A 20,014-nucleotide genomic window follows, 5' to 3' on the forward strand; every position below is an offset into this window, starting at 1 on the left:
TACTGGCTGAAGAGGTGAAATATGTCACAACTGATTTGAAATACAGTAGCTGTTATGAACTACAATACATTTATATACATGGAAGTACTGTATATGTTAAATTTGATTTTACTTGATATGCATGGCTTGATTGCAATACTTGTTGGTAGGGAGTGATAATTAAGTCATGGCATTCAGCGTAAATACCAGCATAAGAAAAGAGAGAAAATATTATCATTGAAGTCTACTGCCTATACAGTTTTTACCTTGCCACTGGAACATGGCTTCATTGAACTGCTACCTTTTAACTAGTGATACCGTGGTTGTTGCTCTGACTCCCCTGTGATGGCGCGGTAGAGTTGTGGCTGGTTCTGGGCCAGAGGAGAGTTTGTTTGTTTAAACAATGTGTTCCGACTCTTTAGAGGACGTTTAAACAGGAATCAACAGGACATCAACAGGAAGTACCAGGCTGCCCCACATAAAGGACTGGTTGACAGCTGTCCAGTAATGAGTGAAACAGACAGAGCTGAAACATTAAAAAACAATAAATAAATACTATCAAGTAAATATTTATTACAGCACATATGAATTTTTACTTTGTATTGTAAGGAGAATACAAACATGTTGAAGTATTTACAATCGCAGGGCAAACATTCATTTCCAAAATGGCAAGTTTTTGTACATACTTTCAAATGTGTTAACAGCTTACCCTCAATAGGGTCGCAGGCGTGCTGGAGCCTATCCCAGCTATCTTCGGGCGAGAGGCGGGGTACACCCTGAACTGGTCGCCAGCCAATCGTAGGGCACATACAAACAAACAACCATTCGCACCTACGAGCAATTTAGAGTCTTCAATTAACCTACCCTGCATGTTTTTGGGATGTGGGAGGAAACCGGAGTACCCGGAGAAAACCCACGCAGGCACGGGGAGAACATGCAAACTCTACGCAGACGGGGCCGGGATTGGAACCCCAGTCCGCAGAACTGTGAGGCAGATGTGCTAACCAGTCGGCCACCATGCCGCACGGAAGACACCAAATAAGAAAATATGTGACCATAATCTTAGATTGTTTTAAAAATAATAATAATAGTTGAGATTTGTGATTTAAATAGAGCCTTGCAATCTCTTCGGAACCTAAGTAGCAGATGCTTTGTTAATACAAAAGGACCCCTTACATTCTGCACTTCTCACCTGGATGTTGACGACAATGAGAAGTGTGTTTAGTGGTGCAGACACGTCTGCACCACTAAAGCAAAGGATTGATAATCTGCAGTGTCTTTTCCGTCGTCTGCGACTGTGTCGTGCATGGCCGCCCACGGGATGAAGAAGACAATGAGGGAGCTGTAGCAGCTGTGGATCATACAGCACACCATTGCTTTCTTATTGAAGTAAATGTTCAGAGGCCCCGGTGAGTAGAGCTGAGGATACTGGGAACTCCTGCGGTCATTCACTTCCTGCAGTAACAAAAGGTGGGAGAAAAGAAGAGCAACTAAAACACTATTACCAAGAATAAACACTACTAAAATATACATTATGCTAAAGCTGCATACCTGGTCAAAGAGACTCATGCCAAGGACGGGGAGGACTGTGTACACTACATTGTACATGCTGACGAACCACTGGTCATAAACAGTCTATGATTTAGAAGAAATGAAGTGAATATGTCAATATATTTAATTTATTGACTGTAATTATGAGTAAATGTTTCATTCATACTGCACAAAAACATTTCTACTGAGAAACGCTGCAGGACATTTACTGTATTTGCTTTCTGCTGAACGTCACATGATGTAGGTGTGAAACCTTTTATTTTTTTAAGTCATTCTTAAATGTCTCTCACCTGTGCTGAGAACCCGCAGAAGAAGGCATACCAGACATGCACAAAGGTGAAGGTGAAGTTCTTGTAAAAGAAATATTGTAGAAACTTGGACATGCGCAGATACAACCAGCGCTCGTGCACCAGCAAGAGACGCTGTAGATAGCGAAACTGGGCAAAGGAGAAGTCGCTGGACAGAACAGCTTGGATGCCCTCCTGACCACTTATACCAACACCGATATGTGCAGCTAAAAGACGAATAAGGCCAAATGAATTCTGAGCTTTTCTTTGCACTGTTGTATCATCTGTGAAATGAGTTTACCCTTGATCATGCTGACATCATTTGCACCATCCCCAATGGCCAGCGTGACCGCCTGTTTGTATTTCTTGACCAACTTAACAACTTGGGCTTTCTGTAGTGGAGTGACCCTACAGCAAATCACAGTTTGACACATACATGCTGTCCTCAACAGTTCCAACTCCAAACCTTTCCCCAAGGAAAACGCCTGAGGATCAAATGGAAGATGAGGAAACTTGGCTAAGGTAGAGTAAAAAAAAATTTAAAATGTTCTCCTTTTTCTTAATTTGACTTTTTGACATCACAATGATGTAATATTTTTATTGATTTATTTATTTGTTTTACCAGACTGTGTCCATTTATAACAAGGGCATTTTTTCCATCAACTTTGTCATCATGAGCAGTTTCTGTTTTCCACAACCACAAGAGGCCTGCACGAGCTTTGGTCACATTTGGTTCCTCTGCTGCCCCTGGACACATTTTCTTTCTCGCACTCCGAAACACAGAATAATGTAGTGGTTGCTAACTTTATGTTTTGGTTTTTGATGACTGTACTTGACTAACTATGCCATGCTCAATACAATCAATTCATGCAACAACTTGAGATTTAGAACATACTGAAGCTCCTCTTTGACTCCTTCTGCTGTATTTGCCGACACGACGAACACGTCCATCTCCTCTTGCAGCATATTGCAGGAATAGCCAATATTCTCTGCAGTCTCTGGTGGGAAATATTTTGTGAACATGAAGTTATTAAATCATACAAAAAAAATATTAGTCAGCGGGCAGAAAATAACCTTGTTTATCACCGGTCAACACCCAAATTTTGATGTCAGCTTTGGCCAGCTGCTCTATTGTCTGTGGGACACCATCCTGCAACTTGTCTTCTACAGCCGTTGCTCCCGGCAGCTAAATCAAATGTTGGTAAAGAGGTAAGAATATGTATGTGATACACAGAAGTTCCACCCCAACTACCTTGTCAATCTTTGTCTGTGACAATACACAAAAGAAATCTAAATCAATAAGATTTAGCTTGGCTAGAAAGATGATCGTCAAGTAATTGTACCAATTTTAAGTCAGCTGCCTCTACAATCTTGAGTCAGATAGAAGTCAAGGTTTCAAGAAAAGCAGTCATTAGTTGAACCAACCAACAAGTCTTTCTCCATCTCTTCATACAGCTTATCAAGTTTCTCGTCTCTTTCTTCAATGATGGTGCTGGCCTCATGGTGACACTGCATCCACTCCTTTACGTAGCTCTCGTCCAAATCCTTGTAAGCCAAAACTAAAGTGCGGAGACCATCACATGCATATTCCTAAAGTTAGGGTTAAGAACAGGAATTACAACAATGATTGGTTTTCCATTTCGGAGAAAATAAAAACTCACATTGAGGTGTCCGGTGGTGACGCCCATCAGTGTGTTACAGGACGTGTGGAGTCTCTCAAAAATTATGGTGTCTGCTCCTTTACAGTATAGAGTCAACTTCCCTTCGGGGTTACGCACTGCATATCACAGTGAGGATATGGATATCTGAATTAATTAAGGTCTTTTAGGGGAAAAAAAAGCTAAATAAAGCATGTTTTCTGTTTTTTTATTTTTATATTTGACATATAATCCAGAGCAATGATCAAAATGTGAAAGAAATGGGGTCTAAATAACCTAACAGTTTGATTAATATCCATCCACCCATCTGTTTTCTTTTCTATAGCGCTTGTCATCATTACGGTCATGAATGAGCTGGAGAAACTCCTAGCTGTCTTTGGGTTGGAGGTGGAGTACACAGTGGACTAGTCGTCAGTCAATTGCAGGGCACATATACACAAAGGACAATTCACACTCACACTGAGACAATTTAGAGTCTTCAATTAACCAAACATGCACGTTTTTGGGAAGTGTGAAAAAGTCAGAGTCCCTAGAGCAAACAGAAAACCAATCAAAGCACGGGGAGGCAGACTCAAGACTACTCAACCGTGCTGCCTTGTTGTTTTACTTAGCCAATGGGCAAGTCATAATTGAACCCTATGAACTCTGCAAAGCAATAAGTGGTTCTGAGAATTTGAATATTTTTTTTCTGTTGATCTTGTTGCCACTGTCTCACCTATGGCTGACATCCTCTTGCGCACATTATTGAAGTCTAAAACAGCCAAAAGTTCATAGATGACCAGTTTCTCCATCTCCACGACTGTGATGGTTTCCGGTGTGCGTGAGTGGAACACAAATCCAAAGTTTCTCGCAGCGGTGACCAGAGCACCTTCATCAGGAGACTGCGCCTGGTAATAAAGCGCCCCTTGGAGGAAACTGGACAGACCATCAAACATGTATTGTATTCAAACTGCAGACTATGCACTGTATGCAGTAATGAAGTTTGCTAACCTTGTTTCTTTTCCTCAGGCATCACGGTGTGGCACAGAGCCAACAAACGGAAGAAGGCCTGAGCCTCCAAGTTATGGTCGTGAAAAATGAACTTTGGATCGGCTAGCTGGTTCCACGAGAAGTCCACCCTTGGTGTATTCTACAGGAAGAAAGAAGTCTCATTCAAAAGCCCAGTATTATGGTTGAAAACACAGGTTTGTTTTAAACATGTCTTTTATGACAGAGGTCCACAACTACAGGGCCATGGAGGTGTGCTGGTCCACAGGCCATTTGGTACCAAGCTGCACAAAGAGACTGAACAAAAAATACTTTATTGGTAATCAGTCTGAAATAACTCTCATTTTGAAAATAAGGTGTATCCCTCTGTGCTTCTGTCAAGACGCTCATCTCAAGCACAAGATGCGGTAAAAAAAAGTAGGCCCACAAGTTAGCAAAAAATGAGTAAAAAACTAACGGGTTTTGGCAGAATAACCTGCAACTTTCAATAAAAATGAAAGCTGTATTTATTTAATACCTGCATTGTCACTGAAGGTATGGGTTTATTGCTAGTCTTATGCACTGAACCCGCTCTGTGTAATATGTCGGTATAGACTCGCAAATGAGGCAATTGAAACCATCAAAATTGCTTCAGCACATGGAGCCCAAGCTCCCGGCATTAAAAGACAAGCTAATGCAATATCTTCGAAAGAAAAGATTACTCCAAGACTGGACCAGCTGGTTGAAGAAAACCAGTGCAAGGCTCTCTCTCATTAAGACTACATTAAGCCTAATGGTGAGCTGTATTTTAATCATTTGTTTTTGTTTGTTTCTATGCCAATCCATTAAAATATTGCTTAACCCCATAATAAATCTCACCTCTGTCCTGAAATGTCCAAGAGCTCCCCTAAAAAAAAAAAAAAGAAAAAAAAAAAAAAAAAAAAAAGCACACACCAAATTAATATTTTATGATATTTATTTGTGTTTAGCTTTTAATCATCTGTTCACCCTAACTTTTGCCATTGATCGAGCACTTATTGAATGTCATGATGTTACATGTCAGGGTACCAGTCTTATCGCTGAAGATGTATTTGATCTGACCCAGCTCCTCATTCAGAGTGGTGGTCCTCGCCTGAGCAGGAGTATCACTCTTGGGGTAATACATCTTCCTGTCCCAGTCAATATAGTAACTATTCACCAGGCGAATGGCCTCCATGCTGAAAAACAGTGAAGTGTGAGACAAACAGAAAATGTCTTCATTATTCTGTGTCAATACATACCTGACAAAGAGAGACATGGGCACCACCGTGTTAAGGAGGATCACATAAGACCAGAAGCAGAGGAATGATGAGAGAGGAGCATCAATGTCAGTTTCTGGAGGGAGGAACACAGTAAAAACTGAGCCCTCCTTCATCTCCCAGACTCCATGACCAATGGCCAGAACGGAGCACATGGACAACAGGGAAACAAAAATCTGATCGATGAAAGAAAAGAGCTCATGAAGAGAAACCTAGATGAAACACAATAAATTATTCATCACTTATGCCTTATTTACATTTTCTATCATGAAAATCGATCAGAACATGACCTGCATAGGTCCTAGATTGCATACAATTTGTATAGGACAACCATCTATTTTTTATAGCACCAAAGCCAGTTCCCTTTGGGGGCGAGGGAGGGTTGAATAGGTCACCAACCAATTTCAGGGCACATACTGCATAAACAAACAGCCATTCACACTTATATTCACACGTACTGAAAATCTTGAGGCTTCAGTGAAGGCTACAGCAAAGTCGTGCGAACCACTAAGTCTCGACATACAGTAATAGCTTTTCTAAATATACTTCAACTTTTTGTTGCCGAAGTGTACATGTGTGACTGAAACTCACACAAAGCACCAAATTATTCATGAGGTGATCAATGCTAGTCCTTTTGAATGTCGTCTTTCCGCTGTTCTGCATCAGCTTCGTGTCTGGACCTGCAAATGTAAGGGTCTCATGTTGAATTGCTCCAGTTGGTAATCATGCACATTATACGGGTTCAGCAAAAATACAACATACCTCCAGTTGAACACCCTATAATGTGGAATTTGACCAATATGTATGGGGGAAAATGACCTCTAAAGTCACACAAAACCTTAAAATTTAAACAAAAAAATGACATCACATAGCTCCCCTTAATTTACCTCCAAAGATAACCAGTCCAAAGCACCACTCTGTGTTTCTCAGAGTGCATCCACGTAGAAGCCCTCTGCCGTTATCCAAAGAGTACATTTGTCCATCCACTGTCAGTGTCCCTTTAAAAATTTCCAGACGATTGTTTGGAGGCTCACATTTTATTTCCCCTGAGAAACACATTGTGTATGGGGTTATCTTTGTGCGCATGTTGTTGGAATGTTTGAAAAAGTTGAAACGTTCCCAAAGCATCTATTGAAGTTCTCACCATTAAACCTGGCCAGTGCTTCGGTGCTGTCTCCCATCCTTCCAGTTACAGTCAGGGCCTGTTTCACCTTCAGATTGGTTTCACTGGGGGAGATCATGACAACATTAGAAAGATGAGAAATCATCATCCAGTTATTAGCACATGGTGAAAATGTATCCCACTGGGTGACCTCCAGCTTTTCATGATACTGTATATGTACAAAAAAGTTGTTCAACATAATGATTTCTTTTCATTGAAAAGGACAGCTGGGATAGGCTCCGCCTCACCCACGAACCTAATGAGGCCAAGTACTATAGAACATTGATGGATGAAAGTCAGCAAGTATTTAGATTGATTTGCTTTCTTCTTACATAAATTTGGTCAATTTTCTTTTCTTTCACAAGTCAATACTATTGATCAGTCCGCACGCAGGCACACATGCACAAACGCAGACACAAACAGAACCAGAGAAGAACACTGACACAAATTCAAAAGACAGAGAGGATGTACCCATCTATTTCTGCTGTTTTAACATAAACCACATTGAGAGGCTCACTACTGGAGAGCAAAAGAAGGTCTGCCTGAAAAATAAACACACAAAGAAAATAGCCTAACATTATATGCTAAAAATGTTTGGACTTCCATGCAATTATTGTGACTTAATGTTGTGGCACTTACTGTGACAAACTGATTATTTTCCAGTTTAATGGCATCTCCAATCTGAACATTCATCCATTTTTCAGTTCTAAATCTGACAAAATTAAATCATATGGGAAAAATTACAACAACAAAAAAAAAAAGTTTAAAAAAAAAACAATTGTAACATGTCACAATTTGAAAAGAGCCAAATGACTCACTCTCCATCAACGAGGATGCTCACTTCACGGTTATTCACTTCGTTGTCACTTTTGTGTCTGTTCTGTTAATTAAATGGGATGAAGGTAAAGAACAGTAAGATGTTGCTGTATGCTGTTTAAAAAGATAAGAGTGTGTTGTAGTATTTGTTTGTTTGCTCACTATGTCATCTGTGGCATCTTTGACCGTTATGGACAGCACCAAAATGAGAAGGGCAGCTGTGGTAAACCGGGCGAGCGAGGAGATTTGTGGGATGAGCTGTAAAAAGACACACATTCACATAAACCGAAAATAAATCTAATGAAAAATTGGCTGTAACATTTTGGGGCCTATTGTATAGGTACATTCCACCATGCAATTATGCATCTGTTGGTAGATTAAGCCCACATGGTGAACTGTGTTGCAGCATGAGAGAAGGAACTCATAAAAACAAATACTGTAGTAAGCATACCTGAAGGGTAAACAGGAAGAGGAAGAAGCAGTTAGCGAGCCTCCTGAACTGTTCAAAAAGGTTAATTGGCAGAAAAGTGAAGATGTATTTGGATGTCTTGATGGCATTATTGTGTAGAAAGAAGAAGTGACAAATGAGTTACATTGCCGCGATGTGATTTCTTCCATCTTCTGTACTCACAGCATAGTGGTAAGAAAGGTTGAAGGTTCTGTCATTGGCTCGCAAGTGTCTCTCCACCTCTGTTGATAAGAAAAAATAGAAAAGATTGACTGAGGACACACCCCTGAGGGGTCCCCGTGTTGTTTCTCATCCTTGCATTCTGGGGTCTGTTGCGAGGAAGTTGAGTTTCCAAGTGCGCAGCGAGTTGCCGACACCCAGTTTGCTGATCTTTGTGACCAGTTTATGGAGTACAACTGTATTAAATGCAGTGCTGATATCCACACATAGCAACCTCACATCAGTGTATATATAGCATTATCCAGGTGTGTGAGAGCTGTGTGGAGTGCTGTGTTAGTCTTTACTAAAAAAAAAAGTCTCTTAGGTCTTGATCCACGAATTAATTCACGATCTTGAAGAGTAATCCATTACTATTTGCCATTCCTTTCTTTTGTACTACGTTTAGGGTCATCATTCATATGCACTTGCAATTCTATATTGTAGCATCAGGTTGAATATGAATGGAGCCCAATTCTCTTCTTATTTCTTTGATTCATCACCCATACATGCACTGTCATGACCCCAATACTTCAGCAATGAACTGAAGTATAGGAAGAAAAAAAAACGATTGTAATACATTTAAAAAGACTCACCTTGCTTTTTCTGCTGCCCACACAAATGACCAATGTAGGACACTACTGATCCCATCTTATCTCTCTTACTCTGTATTGAACATGTGGAGGAACATAATTATTATTTTGTAAGGCATTCTATTGCATTGGTAACTACCAACTTTATTGTTATTAACTTTGTGTTATTGGTAGACAACTGATACTTGATCAGTTCGCAACCTACTGACAATTAAACACAAAAAAAAGCAACAGTCCTGTAATTTTTGTCAGGGTCAACAACAGCTGCACGAGGAAGACGTCCAACTATTACCAGCGATGGTATGGGAAAAGAAATGCAAGTTAAAGACTTAATAATGCGGCAATAATGTTGGGCCACTCCCTGCTCAAGCCTTTGCACGTTAAATCTTTGACTGGAGATTTATTGCCAGAAAGATAATGGTGGTGATACGACGTCAGGCTTTTGACCTCATCAGAAAACTTTGTTAATGCAAGTGTCCACAAGCGGACACTTTATCCCCCTCCACCCTGATTTCTGTACAATACCTGCTGAAACAGTGGCTATTTTAAGCAATGATTATTGAGTTTATATTGTTTTCTAAATATTAAAGATTTGAAGTTTTGGAATATTATATTTTATTCAATCCAAACTTAAACCCCCAAGTTTTTCTTAGATACTGTTTCACATCTTTTACTAGGACAAACCATGCATATTGAAAATTGGTTAATGCCCACATTCTGATTAGTTGTGTATTCTCTCTATTCTTGATTTCCAAAGAGATGAAATTTAATCACATCCAAAGTAAAACAGTCATTTCAGTAATTGCATAATGATACATTACCCACATATTGTTTTAATAATATAATAATAATAAAAAAAATAGAAGTAATGAAAGCAGGTCATTGTGCACTCACATTGGACTTTCAGACTCCAGACTGGTACAAAGTAGAGAACCAGGTTCTTCTGCTGGGGCCCCCAGCAGGATGGAAGACACACAGGATGGAGAGCCGAGCGGTGAGAGCAAAACCACCAGTCAAGGTTTTTCTGTTCACAAATGAGGAACTGAGCCCAGTGAGCCTCCCTGCTAATAGCTCTAGTAAACAATGAAGCAATCTTTGAACCTGGATGGTGACTCAGCATGGGGGGAAAAAAAAAAAAAAAAAAAAAAAAGACTTGAAATGAATGGCTGTCTCATTATCTTTATCACTATCATTAAAATGTCATTTTAATGTTCTGTTATTGAGAGAGTGTAACTAAAGAATACTGTAGTTACTTTGCTGGGAGTTATGTTCACCAACATTTAATGCTTTAAATGAGTCATTAGAGCGATGTAATGTTTTGCTCATGATGAGAACCTTATTACCGTTATGTAAAAATATATTATTATCATTAAGTTACAAAGAATAATGGAGCCTATCCGAACTAAATTTGGGTGAAAGGTGGACGACACCCTGCTGGACAGGCCGCCTATCATTCACACATGAGATGGAAAACCTTTTGCGCTCTCATTCACACCGTGTTCCTTAAGCCTAATGTAAAATGTCAAAATACATCACACAGAGTGTGTGGGGAAAAACAAACAAACAAAAAAACTGGCACGTCACAAATACATCCTAAAATTATACATAAGGTTGTGATAATCAACATTTTCCAATTGTGTAAATTGCAGTCATTAAAAAAAAATAAAAAATTTAAAACAAAAAAATCAGGTACACATTTCTATATTTGGATACTTTATAGAAAAGTAATTGGAATGTTTACAAGACAAGAACATGGAAATAGTGACAAATAAAATCACAAAAATTACTGATATACTGTATGCGTTAACTCTTGCAGAGAGTGAAATTGCAAAACTTAACACATGCAAAAAAAAATTAAATAAAAAAAAAATGGCACAAGGAGCATGTACAGTATATTATATATTTAGTCTATTTCGTTTCTACAGGTCATTTGCTCAAAAGACAACTGGTCCAACATTGAGGTTCTCATTGCAAAAACATCCTTCATTCAGAGTGACATTTTAAACATTTCTCCATCAGTTATGAGAAGGAAAAAAAAGATGGCACACATGGATTAGTGTTCATCAAACAAATATAGCTTACTATCACATTGTTATTAAATAATTAAAAACATAATACACACATACATAATACCACAAAGACAAAAAAAATCTCAATATAACATTTACAAACAATAAAAGATAAAAGTTGAAAAAAAAGGAATATCACTTGGAATACAAGAATGGGCTGAGGTACAAAACCTCACCGTGGATAGGTAAAAGATAGAGCATGATTTGATAAAAGTTTAAAATATAAACATTTCCAATCACAATAAGGCAACTGAAAGCATGAGCAGAAGAAAACAGAACCAGAAATCAGGTTGGGTGACAAATGTATGAATAAACCTATACAGATTCTTCACATTTTTGGGAACCTGGAAGCTTTAGAATGGGTTTTCCTTCATTTAACAATTTTTGAAAACGGTGGACTGTGAAAGTCAAAGACTGTCTCCAAAATATTTCCTGTATGGAAGCATCATCATTCAATGCTTATGCTCTCAGGCTCTAACTCTTGTCACCCGTCTACATGTTAAACCATTAATAAGTAAACACTTAAAAAATGAACTCAGAAGTTGTGCTGCTGAGTCCCCCCAATTTTTATTTTTTGGGAAGAAAACGTTCAGCAGTTGGTGTAATAATTAATTCATATATATATATATATATATATATATATATATATATATATATATATATATATATATATATATATATATATATACAAAGCTGTAAGGTAATTGTGAGGGCTGACTTTACAGCCTGTAAAGAAGTTATTTTCTTTACAACTAGTAACAATCCAGCAGCAGCAACAACAACAACTGTGCAAATTCATTAGCAAATCCCACATGTACAGGGACACAAAAATAAATGTCTAAAAACAAATAAAATGTACTCCCTACCATTGTTGCACATTGCGTATGAACATGAATGTTAGTATTCATGAGGAGTTTTTAATATTGGTTTGTACCACATACATTGACACTACTACAGTCTGACCTGCTGGATATCAGAGATTTTTTTCATTGTGGTGTGAAAAAATCCAAATGGCACAAGTCATACAAACTCATCCAGTGGTTAAAAATACTACTAAATGACCTTTTCTTCAAATAATAGCTGCATTGGATCCACTTTGACACTGTATGAGACAAAATTGATTGTCATCTTTACATTACTCAAAAGCACCACAGTGGACCTTGAGCATTCAAACAACTTCATTTGACACGTTCACAGTTTTTACTTATGGGTGTAAGGCATGAAACACAGTGGAAATGGTTGGTTGGAGGAGGGTTGGCTGGGTTTATTGTATAACAACACTATGGAGGTGCAGAAAAAAAAAAAAAAAAAAAAAAAAAAAAAAAATCAAGGGTCAAGCAAGACGTGTGTGGTTGAGAAACACAAAGTGCCCAAGTGATCTAGGTAAGGTGCCACCAAACAGTCAATTATGTTGAAGGTTGAGGAAAGTCTGTTGAAGGAAGATCCTTTTTTTTCACCCCACCTTATCTGCCCTCTTCGGCTGATCTCGTTTCCGACTTAAGCCGCACAAATTCCTTGGCCACATCATCGTTAGAGCGCTGCGACAAGATCCGCATGGCGGTGAGACCTGTGTCGTCCATGTGGATGCACTGAGCCAGTGGGCACCAGCAGGCACAGTTGCCCTTCTCCATGATGTCTCTTAACTGGATCACAGACAAGCCGACCACATGGTCAGCTCGACCAAAGCAGTAGTCCTTGACGCACACTTGCAGCTCATAGCATTCAAACCCATCCTGGTTTCCTAGGAGGCTTTGGAGTGAGAGATGCAAATAGTTGGGTCATTCACTGCATAGTTCAAGTGAGACAGTGCAGATTTTATTGCTCTCAAGTAGCACAACTCAGATGTAGCATGGCACCATAAGTAGGAGGAGAAAAAAAAAATGCACATGGATCCAGGTTTGTTAAGATCAGAATCAGGCCTTTTGCAAATGTGGATAAAAATCAAATATGGAATGAAATAGATAGGTGCCAATACAGGTGCAGTGTAAACGCGCAGATTGGGTGTACCCCATCAACAGGTTGTATTTAGTCCCTTATATTTACTTAATCTTTGGAATCAATTGTACTTGGCAGAGTAGTTTTAATGTAACATAGTTTTTATTTATTTTTGTTAATAAGAAATGGTACTTCTACTCAGTTACAATGAGCTACATTCTGCTGGCTACTTCTACTTTAACTTATCTATTATTGCTTATGTGAGCTACAGTATGTGTTTTGGTTTGTCAGAGATGATGAAAACAAAAAAAAAAAGTTACAATGGCTGTTGGCAGAGGTCATCCCTGTTAAGTTAAATTTGTTGTCGGGTTTATTCTGATATTAATGACAATTGTCACCATGTAACTAGGGAACGCACAGTGATGACGTGATAGGTGTGTGCTGGGTTTTTTTTGGCAGTAGTGACCATGCTGTTATATGAAGACAACTATTGAGAGCAACAAATAACTAGACAAAACAACTTTAATGTGTATTATTATTGGAAACTAACAATCCCTTACATAAAAAAAGCTACAACAACAATGCAATTGGTATACTCACAAGTGGAAGGTCTCATTAAACTTGGGAGACCAGCTGTTGTTCTTGGATTTAGTCTGAAATTTACGTTTCTTGTCACTTAGGTGTGGTCCAATCATAGTGAGCTCCACAAAAGGCTGGAACATTCTAGGTGTCTGCCATTTCAAATCAGTGGCTGCCACAACTAAGGGAAGACAATGCAACCAGTGAGCAAGGATGGTAGAAAGACCAAAACCTTTTTAATGCCATTGTGTGAGTTCTGTATGACCTTTGGCGGAAACTTTGTGCTCCCCACTTTTAGGATGAGTGTGGAGCTCAACCTGGACGGATACTTCACCAATTGGATTAGACACACCTGAGCCTATTTGAATGCAAAGCCACATAGTAAATTAATGACTTTGATTGAGCCCTCTCAAAAAATGTTGGATTTGAATTACTGAGTCGGGATGAGATGAGGATGCATTTTGAGGTTGTGTAAAATGTCTACCCACTTTCGTAGCACATAATGACAACAAATACATAGTGACAGAGAGATGGGTGAGCTCACAAACTGTCTAATGAGGAAACCTACCCCTGCTGGGCTGTATTTTTTCATTGGGAGTTAACCTAATACCCTTTCCATTGTGGACTGGCACACATGCAGCACAGGAAATAAGGAGAAGACAGCAATAACTAGTGAACACAGTTCAGTGTGGAGAACAACTTTTAGAAAAGGCTGGCAAAATGCAGGTTACAGCACACTCTTAAGGTTAATAAGGGGAAATATTTTTATTGGCCTACCTTGTGCATGTTGACTGGTCACAAATGTCTTGATGAGTGTGTCAGTGGTCTGAGTGTAGAGGGACAGGGTGTGGCGAAGTGAGAACAGCTCAGGACTCTTCTCCAGGAAGGCCTTCTTCAGACCATTCCCTCCTGCATGGAAATATTGCTGCAAAGAAAAACAAAACACAAAGCCAATTTTTCACACTGCCTTTAAAGCTGTCTTTTCCACGTGTCGCTGTTTAGTATGAACCGCTACTAGTAATTATGTTTACGGGAAGCTGCATCAATGTGACTGATCTAAGTTTACCCAGATCAAGTCATCTGACCTTAATCGTGTCCAGTGCAACATCCATAACAGCACACTGCCTCGGAGACAGGCTCTTTGCCTCCCCTGCCATATGATCCTATACAAAGAGGTTAGTTAGACTAGTATATAAAAAAATCACTCACAATGAGCCACTATATTGGAGCGCTTACTTTGAGTTTGGAGAGTTGACCGAGTTCTTTTGCAGCTGAGAGTATCTGTGCACCCTGAAAAAAAGAAAAACCCTCTTAAACGTACACTTTTCTTGGCAACTGCAAATCCAATAAATCAACATAATAATGCATTATAACCAAATGCAAAGATATAAACAAGCATAAAACCTACAAAGGTGTCATTGCCTTGGGGCAGGACAATAGTCTTCTCCAGGTTGGTCATCACAATCCTCCACAGCTCCTTGAGCACACGCTTCAAAACAGTCTTCTCACAAATGGTTGCAAACGGCGTCAACCTGAAGAATCATGGACATGTTAGGAAAATGTGAATGTGATCATATTTTGTAAAGGGGAAACCATCACACATTAAATTATTGGATAAGAGCAAGTGTAGCCACTTACTTCCCATCCAGGAAATCCATAAGTGGCCTTAGCATGTTATCAGAGTCGGCTTCGACTTGGTCTTTAGTGTTGGCGTTGAGAGGCCCTTTTATCTGATAAAGCAGAGAAGCCATCTGACGCATGCAGTCATTGATGCGGCTCTGGAAACTGACAGTTAACAGGGAAGTCGGCATAAATGCACGTGGAATCAAGCGTGTAACCTACGTATGTACTTGGAAATATGGGCAAGGGTTCTACCTGTTCCCAAATGTCCTGCTGAGCTCATCCAGCACGCTGTTCAGCTTAACCTGCAGGTTGTTCAGCAGATCACTCGCCTCTGTGTCCATCTGCAGAAAGAATACAAAAAGAACACGAGTATCATGTGACTGGAGATGGAGAGAAAATGCAAACACACAAGCGACATATGGTACAAAGTACAAGTTCTTTTGAACAAAATAAAATAAATAAAATATACTACTTTATTTCACAAAATACAACTACTTGCCTCTCTGACAATGTCAGAGGGGTATTAAATACTGTATACTGTACTGTACATGTTTATTATCGTACTGTAATCATGCAAAGCATTATACTGAGAGGTGTTTGTTACAATTAAAACGCATTGCTCTAAAATCACAAGCTGAATTGAGATTTAAGTGCCATTAAAGAAAATAAAAATCAATACAATATTCAGATTAACATTACCATAAACTTTTAAAAGGACAGAACAAGGTATTCTTGCTGGCAGTATAGTAAACTTATTCACTGCTATTCACAACTATAAACGTCATATACTGTATGCACGTTAACTGGGAGAGCTGGTCGTGAATGCGAGCAACTGCATATCCTTTGTTTATATTTGTAATACAACATTGACAATGCAGCTACAAATTGATGAAACCAAAGTGTAGTTTTTAGTGCAATAAAAATACATGACAGTCACCATACATTTGTAATAATTCCTCATTCTAATATTTGAGGCAAAGCGCACCGATAAATAACGGTAATATTATAATAAAATAGATGTTTCAATTAGTGTGCAGGAAAAGGAAAATGTCTCTACAGTATACAGTAGCTAACACAGACATACAAAGGCAACATCTGAATAAATATGATGTTGTGTGACTCATTAGTTCCGCGATCTAATAGCATGGCAAGAGTTACTCAGAGGTATTAGAAGGAATATTGATACATTCTGTTATGTGGCACTATGGGAAGGCTTCAGGGGAGGAATGACACTTACAAATGGATTATGTCCTGCTTCTTACCTTCTCTACTGGAGTATCCATCTTATTGTGGTATGAATGTTAGACAATGTTTTAGTAAAAAAAAAAAAAAACAATAACCTTATTTAAATATATACTGTGTTAATGTATAACTGATACCCACCTTCTCCCCATCAGTCTATTGCAAAATATATTTGAGGGAGGGAAAGGACACAAATTAATAAAAGACAAAAACAGTTTGTGAAAGCTGTTAGAAAGGAAATGAGTGAATAGATTTTGGGGAAGGCCATGAAACTGACTGACTGATGACTTGTCACCAGAAATGACTATCCAAATATATTATACACCCAGTGAAATTCCACAGGAGTTTAGTTGTCAATGCATTAATGAGGTTTCTGGGAGCAGAAATAAGATGGAAACAATTCACATGAATGCTGTGAGCTACACTTAAGACTGCAACACACCTCAACCTGAATTTTGTCCCATTCCTCCCTGACTTCTTCTTCCTCCTCCTCATTTTCTTCAAACTAACAGAGGCAGTGGAAAGACCATGTTTAAGTCTCATTGCCAAAACCACAATCAAGAAATTATGGTGGTTGAAAAAAATAATGTAATACAATGCAAACATGTATCACAGACATGTTTGCATATAAAGTACAATAACTTGCCTGACATGCTAGCATTCTATTGTTGCACTAGGGGGAAAAAAGAAAAAGCAAAACATCATGGCATCTCCGAGGAAATGAAAATGAATACAGATCGTGAATATTAAAACAGTGGAAGCCTGATAGTGAGGAAAGCAAATAAAAGGTTTGGGTATTCATGTCAAAATCAAACAAGAAACATGTAAAAAAATAAATAAATTACATCAAAAGACCCAAACAAAAGAAACAAAAAATATTTCAAATGTCCACCAACTTCCACCAATGTACCGGAACAGTACACTCACTCTTCACTACCTTAGATATCCCAGTCAAATCCAATGAGATCCAATACAAGTACAGGTTTTTGAATAATACTTCGACTTTAAAAGGGACAATAAAAAACAAATTGTTAAATGGAACTCAGGGTCAATCAAAAACCAGCAATGTTGTATTTGTAAAGGATGAAGTGCTTGTGTTTGATTTCATTAGAATGAGCAAGTATACCAAATGAAATGGCTCGCGTGTGTCCATCTTGAAGTAAGAAATAACAGCTACATCTAATCTAGTGGTCTCTGAAAGGATCGTGTGACAAACGTTCAGCACGACCACATCACAATCATCGTGACGGAAACTACTTGTGTCACACATTACATGTATGCATACAACTACCCATGGTACGCACCAGAACCATTGTGTCCTCATTACCACTTAACACCTGCTGTTCAAGCCAGGGACATGACACAACACAAACATTGATGAAGTGTCACATACAACTGTATAGTACAAAGTATATCGTATATGTTATAACTGGCCTGTTTCAGTCTAGGTCACATAGTACTGAAAACCTACCTCTACTTCTGCTTCCTCCTCTTCCTCTTCCATCAACTCATCTTGCTTTAAATGTACATTGAACACATTGGTTGAAAATGAAGTTATGTCCAACCAACTCAATTAAACTCAACCAACTGCTACGACCACAAGAAGCTCTACATTAGAGAAAAACACTCGCTAGGATTCAATCAGGAGCCACGTATATACAGTACAGCTACATGAAGAACTCAAATACAGAGAAAATTATCTTAACATTTTCTACCACAGCATCAGATCCCTGAACAGTATTGATAAGGAGCAATGGAATCATATTACTTAACGACTACCGTAGTATGCATACCAATGTTTGCGCTGTGGTAATCTAATACAGTAAATCTAATTAAATGAACTGTCCCTTAACCTTAAATGCTTATTTTTTATTGCCTTTCAACTCAAATATATGGTGACATTATATCTAGAGTAACATCTCAGCCGATTAAAAAAAAAGTCATTCATCCTCACGTTTACCTGTTTGGCACCCATGCACTCAAACATCTTCCCCAGCAGGATTCGCAACTGCTGCACATTATTCATCAGGACGCAGGGCTGCATATAAACATACAGTACACATGGAGACCGTGACATAACAATAATGGATGCAGTAGGTTCAAAATTTTGCTGAAGATGGCAAATAATAGTATTATAGGAACAATTTGGATTCATTATGATGCCTACTTACGATCTTCTCCTTGTCAATGTACGAAGGAAAACTCTTGCTAAGAATGGCACTGTACTTCAAAAGAACTTTGGCAATAGTCTGGAAAGATGAGGGAGAAAAAAAGTTAACTTATTGTAAAATGAAATGACATCAAGAAGGTTAAATACTTCCCAGCATATCTCGTAATATATTGGCACAGAATCATTACACAAGGGTATGACATTATACTTTTGGGGAAGAATGAAATCATTCCCCACGTGTCCTAAAATATTCTCCTCCCTGCAAGAAGAGGATAAAAAAAACACACAACATTGCTGCACTCTCTTTCCTCACTAGGGATATCGGCTAACTGAACAATTGTGTTAACAGAAAAATCTAATTCCTTGGAAAAATATGTATAACATGGGGCTGAATATATGTCATTACTTTCAATATACTGTTGTCTAGCTGAATCTCAGCTTTTTGTAATTAAATAATCACCCCGATGGTTTCACTGGGTTACCTTGGAGAAGCGGCGACTGTATTGTGCCATGATATAAGGGTCAGGGCATTCCAGTTTTTTGATGATCTCAAAGCTTTGGTTAAGCTGGGTAAAGATGTCCACCACAGAGCAGGAGAAGAGAGCGTGCTCAGACGTTTGCTGGAACTGCATTGGCACAGGTTCGGCATGATTTTTAGAAGTATATCCTTCAAATGTTCAAAAATGTTTCTCCACCCTCTTACCCCATCTTTTTTGTCTCTCTCTAGGGCTCCGTGCATAAATTCCATAGATACATCCTCATTTTCATCCAACCACTGCAGCACAAATTGCAAGAACCATCTATGACAGGAAAATGAAACAAGAAGCATTTACTCATTTTTTCCCTCCAATCATTTGTTTGGGTATTAATTGATCATCTTATTCGATACTTACAATGGGTACTCTGGTACAACATCCTTAAAGTTGGGTAGCTCCTTGACATATTCATTATACAGCCATTTCACTTTAAAGTGCAGGTTCATGTAGTCAGTACTCTTACAGAGTCTGTGTTTTTCATGTTCTAGAGTACGAAAAGACACAACGTGTACCTAAAGAGGTTTGATACTGTGGGGTGGGAATTCAAGGGCTAAATAACAAAGAATGTAAAGTAGGTTAACAAAAACACATGGTAGAAATATGTTATTAATTAATGTTCTCTTTCCAAAGAAACTCCTTAAAACCAAATGACTTTTAAGTAACTATAGTGCACCTGAAACACACACATTTTATCCATCAACCAATTTCTTTGATGCTTCTCCTGTTCGGGGTCATGGGAGACTGGAGCCTATTTCAGCTGACTTGGGGTAAGAGACAGAGGCAAAAGAAGAGAGCGATATTTTGGTTCTTTAATTTGCGAGATAGATATTTTCTTGTGCTGGTCCGCATGGGACTTTATCTTGGGGACATGAGCTAAATTACTATC

The 20,014-nt window shown here is 38.6% G+C and overlaps 2 protein-coding genes across 24 annotated transcripts in view; both read right to left on the reverse strand.

Annotated features, from left to right (window-relative positions):
• Positions 1–10,064, reverse strand: LOC133465119 (phospholipid-transporting ATPase ID-like). Its single transcript, XM_061747567.1, has 24 exons — positions 9,869–10,064; positions 8,978–9,047; positions 8,349–8,407; positions 8,169–8,264; positions 7,880–7,975; positions 7,720–7,781; positions 7,541–7,613; positions 7,373–7,443; positions 6,884–6,966; positions 6,627–6,785; positions 6,331–6,419; positions 5,722–5,915; positions 5,454–5,658; positions 4,501–4,604; positions 4,191–4,390; positions 3,479–3,594; positions 3,243–3,407; positions 2,892–3,003; positions 2,664–2,815; positions 2,440–2,616; positions 2,119–2,302; positions 1,821–2,044; positions 1,531–1,614; positions 1–1,434 (listed from the first exon to the last, which is right to left on the reverse strand). Exons 2-24 carry the CDS (start codon positions 9,030–9,032, stop codon positions 1,201–1,203), a joined length of 2,994 nt encoding a protein of 997 aa, XP_061603551.1. The 5' UTR covers positions 9,033–9,047; positions 9,869–10,064; the 3' UTR covers positions 1–1,200.
• A 595-nt stretch (positions 10,065–10,659) lies between these two features.
• The window catches only part of LOC133489935 (protein unc-13 homolog B-like), a 58,530-nt gene continuing 49,175 nt past the window's right edge, over positions 10,660–20,014 (reverse strand). For 9 of the 23 annotated variants that reach the window (XM_061799254.1, XM_061799260.1, XM_061799243.1 and 6 more), the window contains 20 exons: positions 19,486–19,612; positions 19,296–19,392; positions 19,075–19,218; positions 18,594–18,671; positions 18,383–18,460; positions 17,894–17,938; positions 17,069–17,095; positions 16,865–16,927; positions 16,564–16,578; positions 16,443–16,463; positions 15,433–15,521; positions 15,196–15,342; positions 14,966–15,089; positions 14,794–14,847; positions 14,643–14,720; positions 14,335–14,482; positions 14,126–14,182; positions 13,823–13,915; positions 13,579–13,738; positions 10,660–12,792 (listed from right to left, as the gene is read on the reverse strand). In XM_061799254.1, the coding sequence (XP_061655238.1) occupies positions 12,507–12,792; positions 13,579–13,738; positions 13,823–13,915; positions 14,126–14,182; positions 14,335–14,482; positions 14,643–14,720; positions 14,794–14,847; positions 14,966–15,089; positions 15,196–15,342; positions 15,433–15,521; positions 16,443–16,463; positions 16,564–16,578; positions 16,865–16,927; positions 17,069–17,095; positions 17,894–17,938; positions 18,383–18,460; positions 18,594–18,671; positions 19,075–19,218; positions 19,296–19,392; positions 19,486–19,612 (1,931 nt within the window). In that variant the 3' untranslated portion in view covers positions 10,660–12,506. The remainder of the gene's footprint in view (positions 12,793–13,578; positions 13,739–13,822; positions 13,916–14,125; positions 14,183–14,334; positions 14,483–14,642; positions 14,721–14,793; positions 14,848–14,965; positions 15,090–15,195; positions 15,343–15,432; positions 15,522–16,442; positions 16,464–16,563; positions 16,579–16,864; positions 16,928–17,068; positions 17,096–17,893; positions 17,939–18,382; positions 18,461–18,593; positions 18,672–19,074; positions 19,219–19,295; positions 19,393–19,485; positions 19,613–20,014) is intronic. The other 14 variants (XM_061799263.1, XM_061799255.1, XM_061799245.1 and 11 more) reach the window with 13 other exon arrangements.

The sequence above is a fragment of the Phyllopteryx taeniolatus genome, chromosome 15, assembly GCF_024500385.1.
Source record: "Phyllopteryx taeniolatus isolate TA_2022b chromosome 15, UOR_Ptae_1.2, whole genome shotgun sequence".
Lineage (NCBI taxonomy): Eukaryota > Metazoa > Chordata > Actinopteri > Syngnathiformes > Syngnathidae > Phyllopteryx > Phyllopteryx taeniolatus.

Excerpts from the sequence above, each read along its gene's own strand:
- LOC133465119 (XM_061747567.1), bottom strand. The coding sequence starts at position 9,032 with ATGGGATCAGTAGTGTCCTACATTGGTCATTTGTGTGGGCAGCAGAAA. Across the intron at positions 7,614-7,719 it reads AGCATCCTCGTTGATGGAGA|ATTTAGAACTGAAAAATGGA; the intron begins GTGAGTCATTTG and ends TAATTTTGTCAG. Across the intron at positions 5,659-5,721 it reads CCCATGTCTCTCTTTGTCAG|CATGGAGGCCATTCGCCTGG; the intron begins GTATGTATTGAC and ends ACTGTTTTTCAG.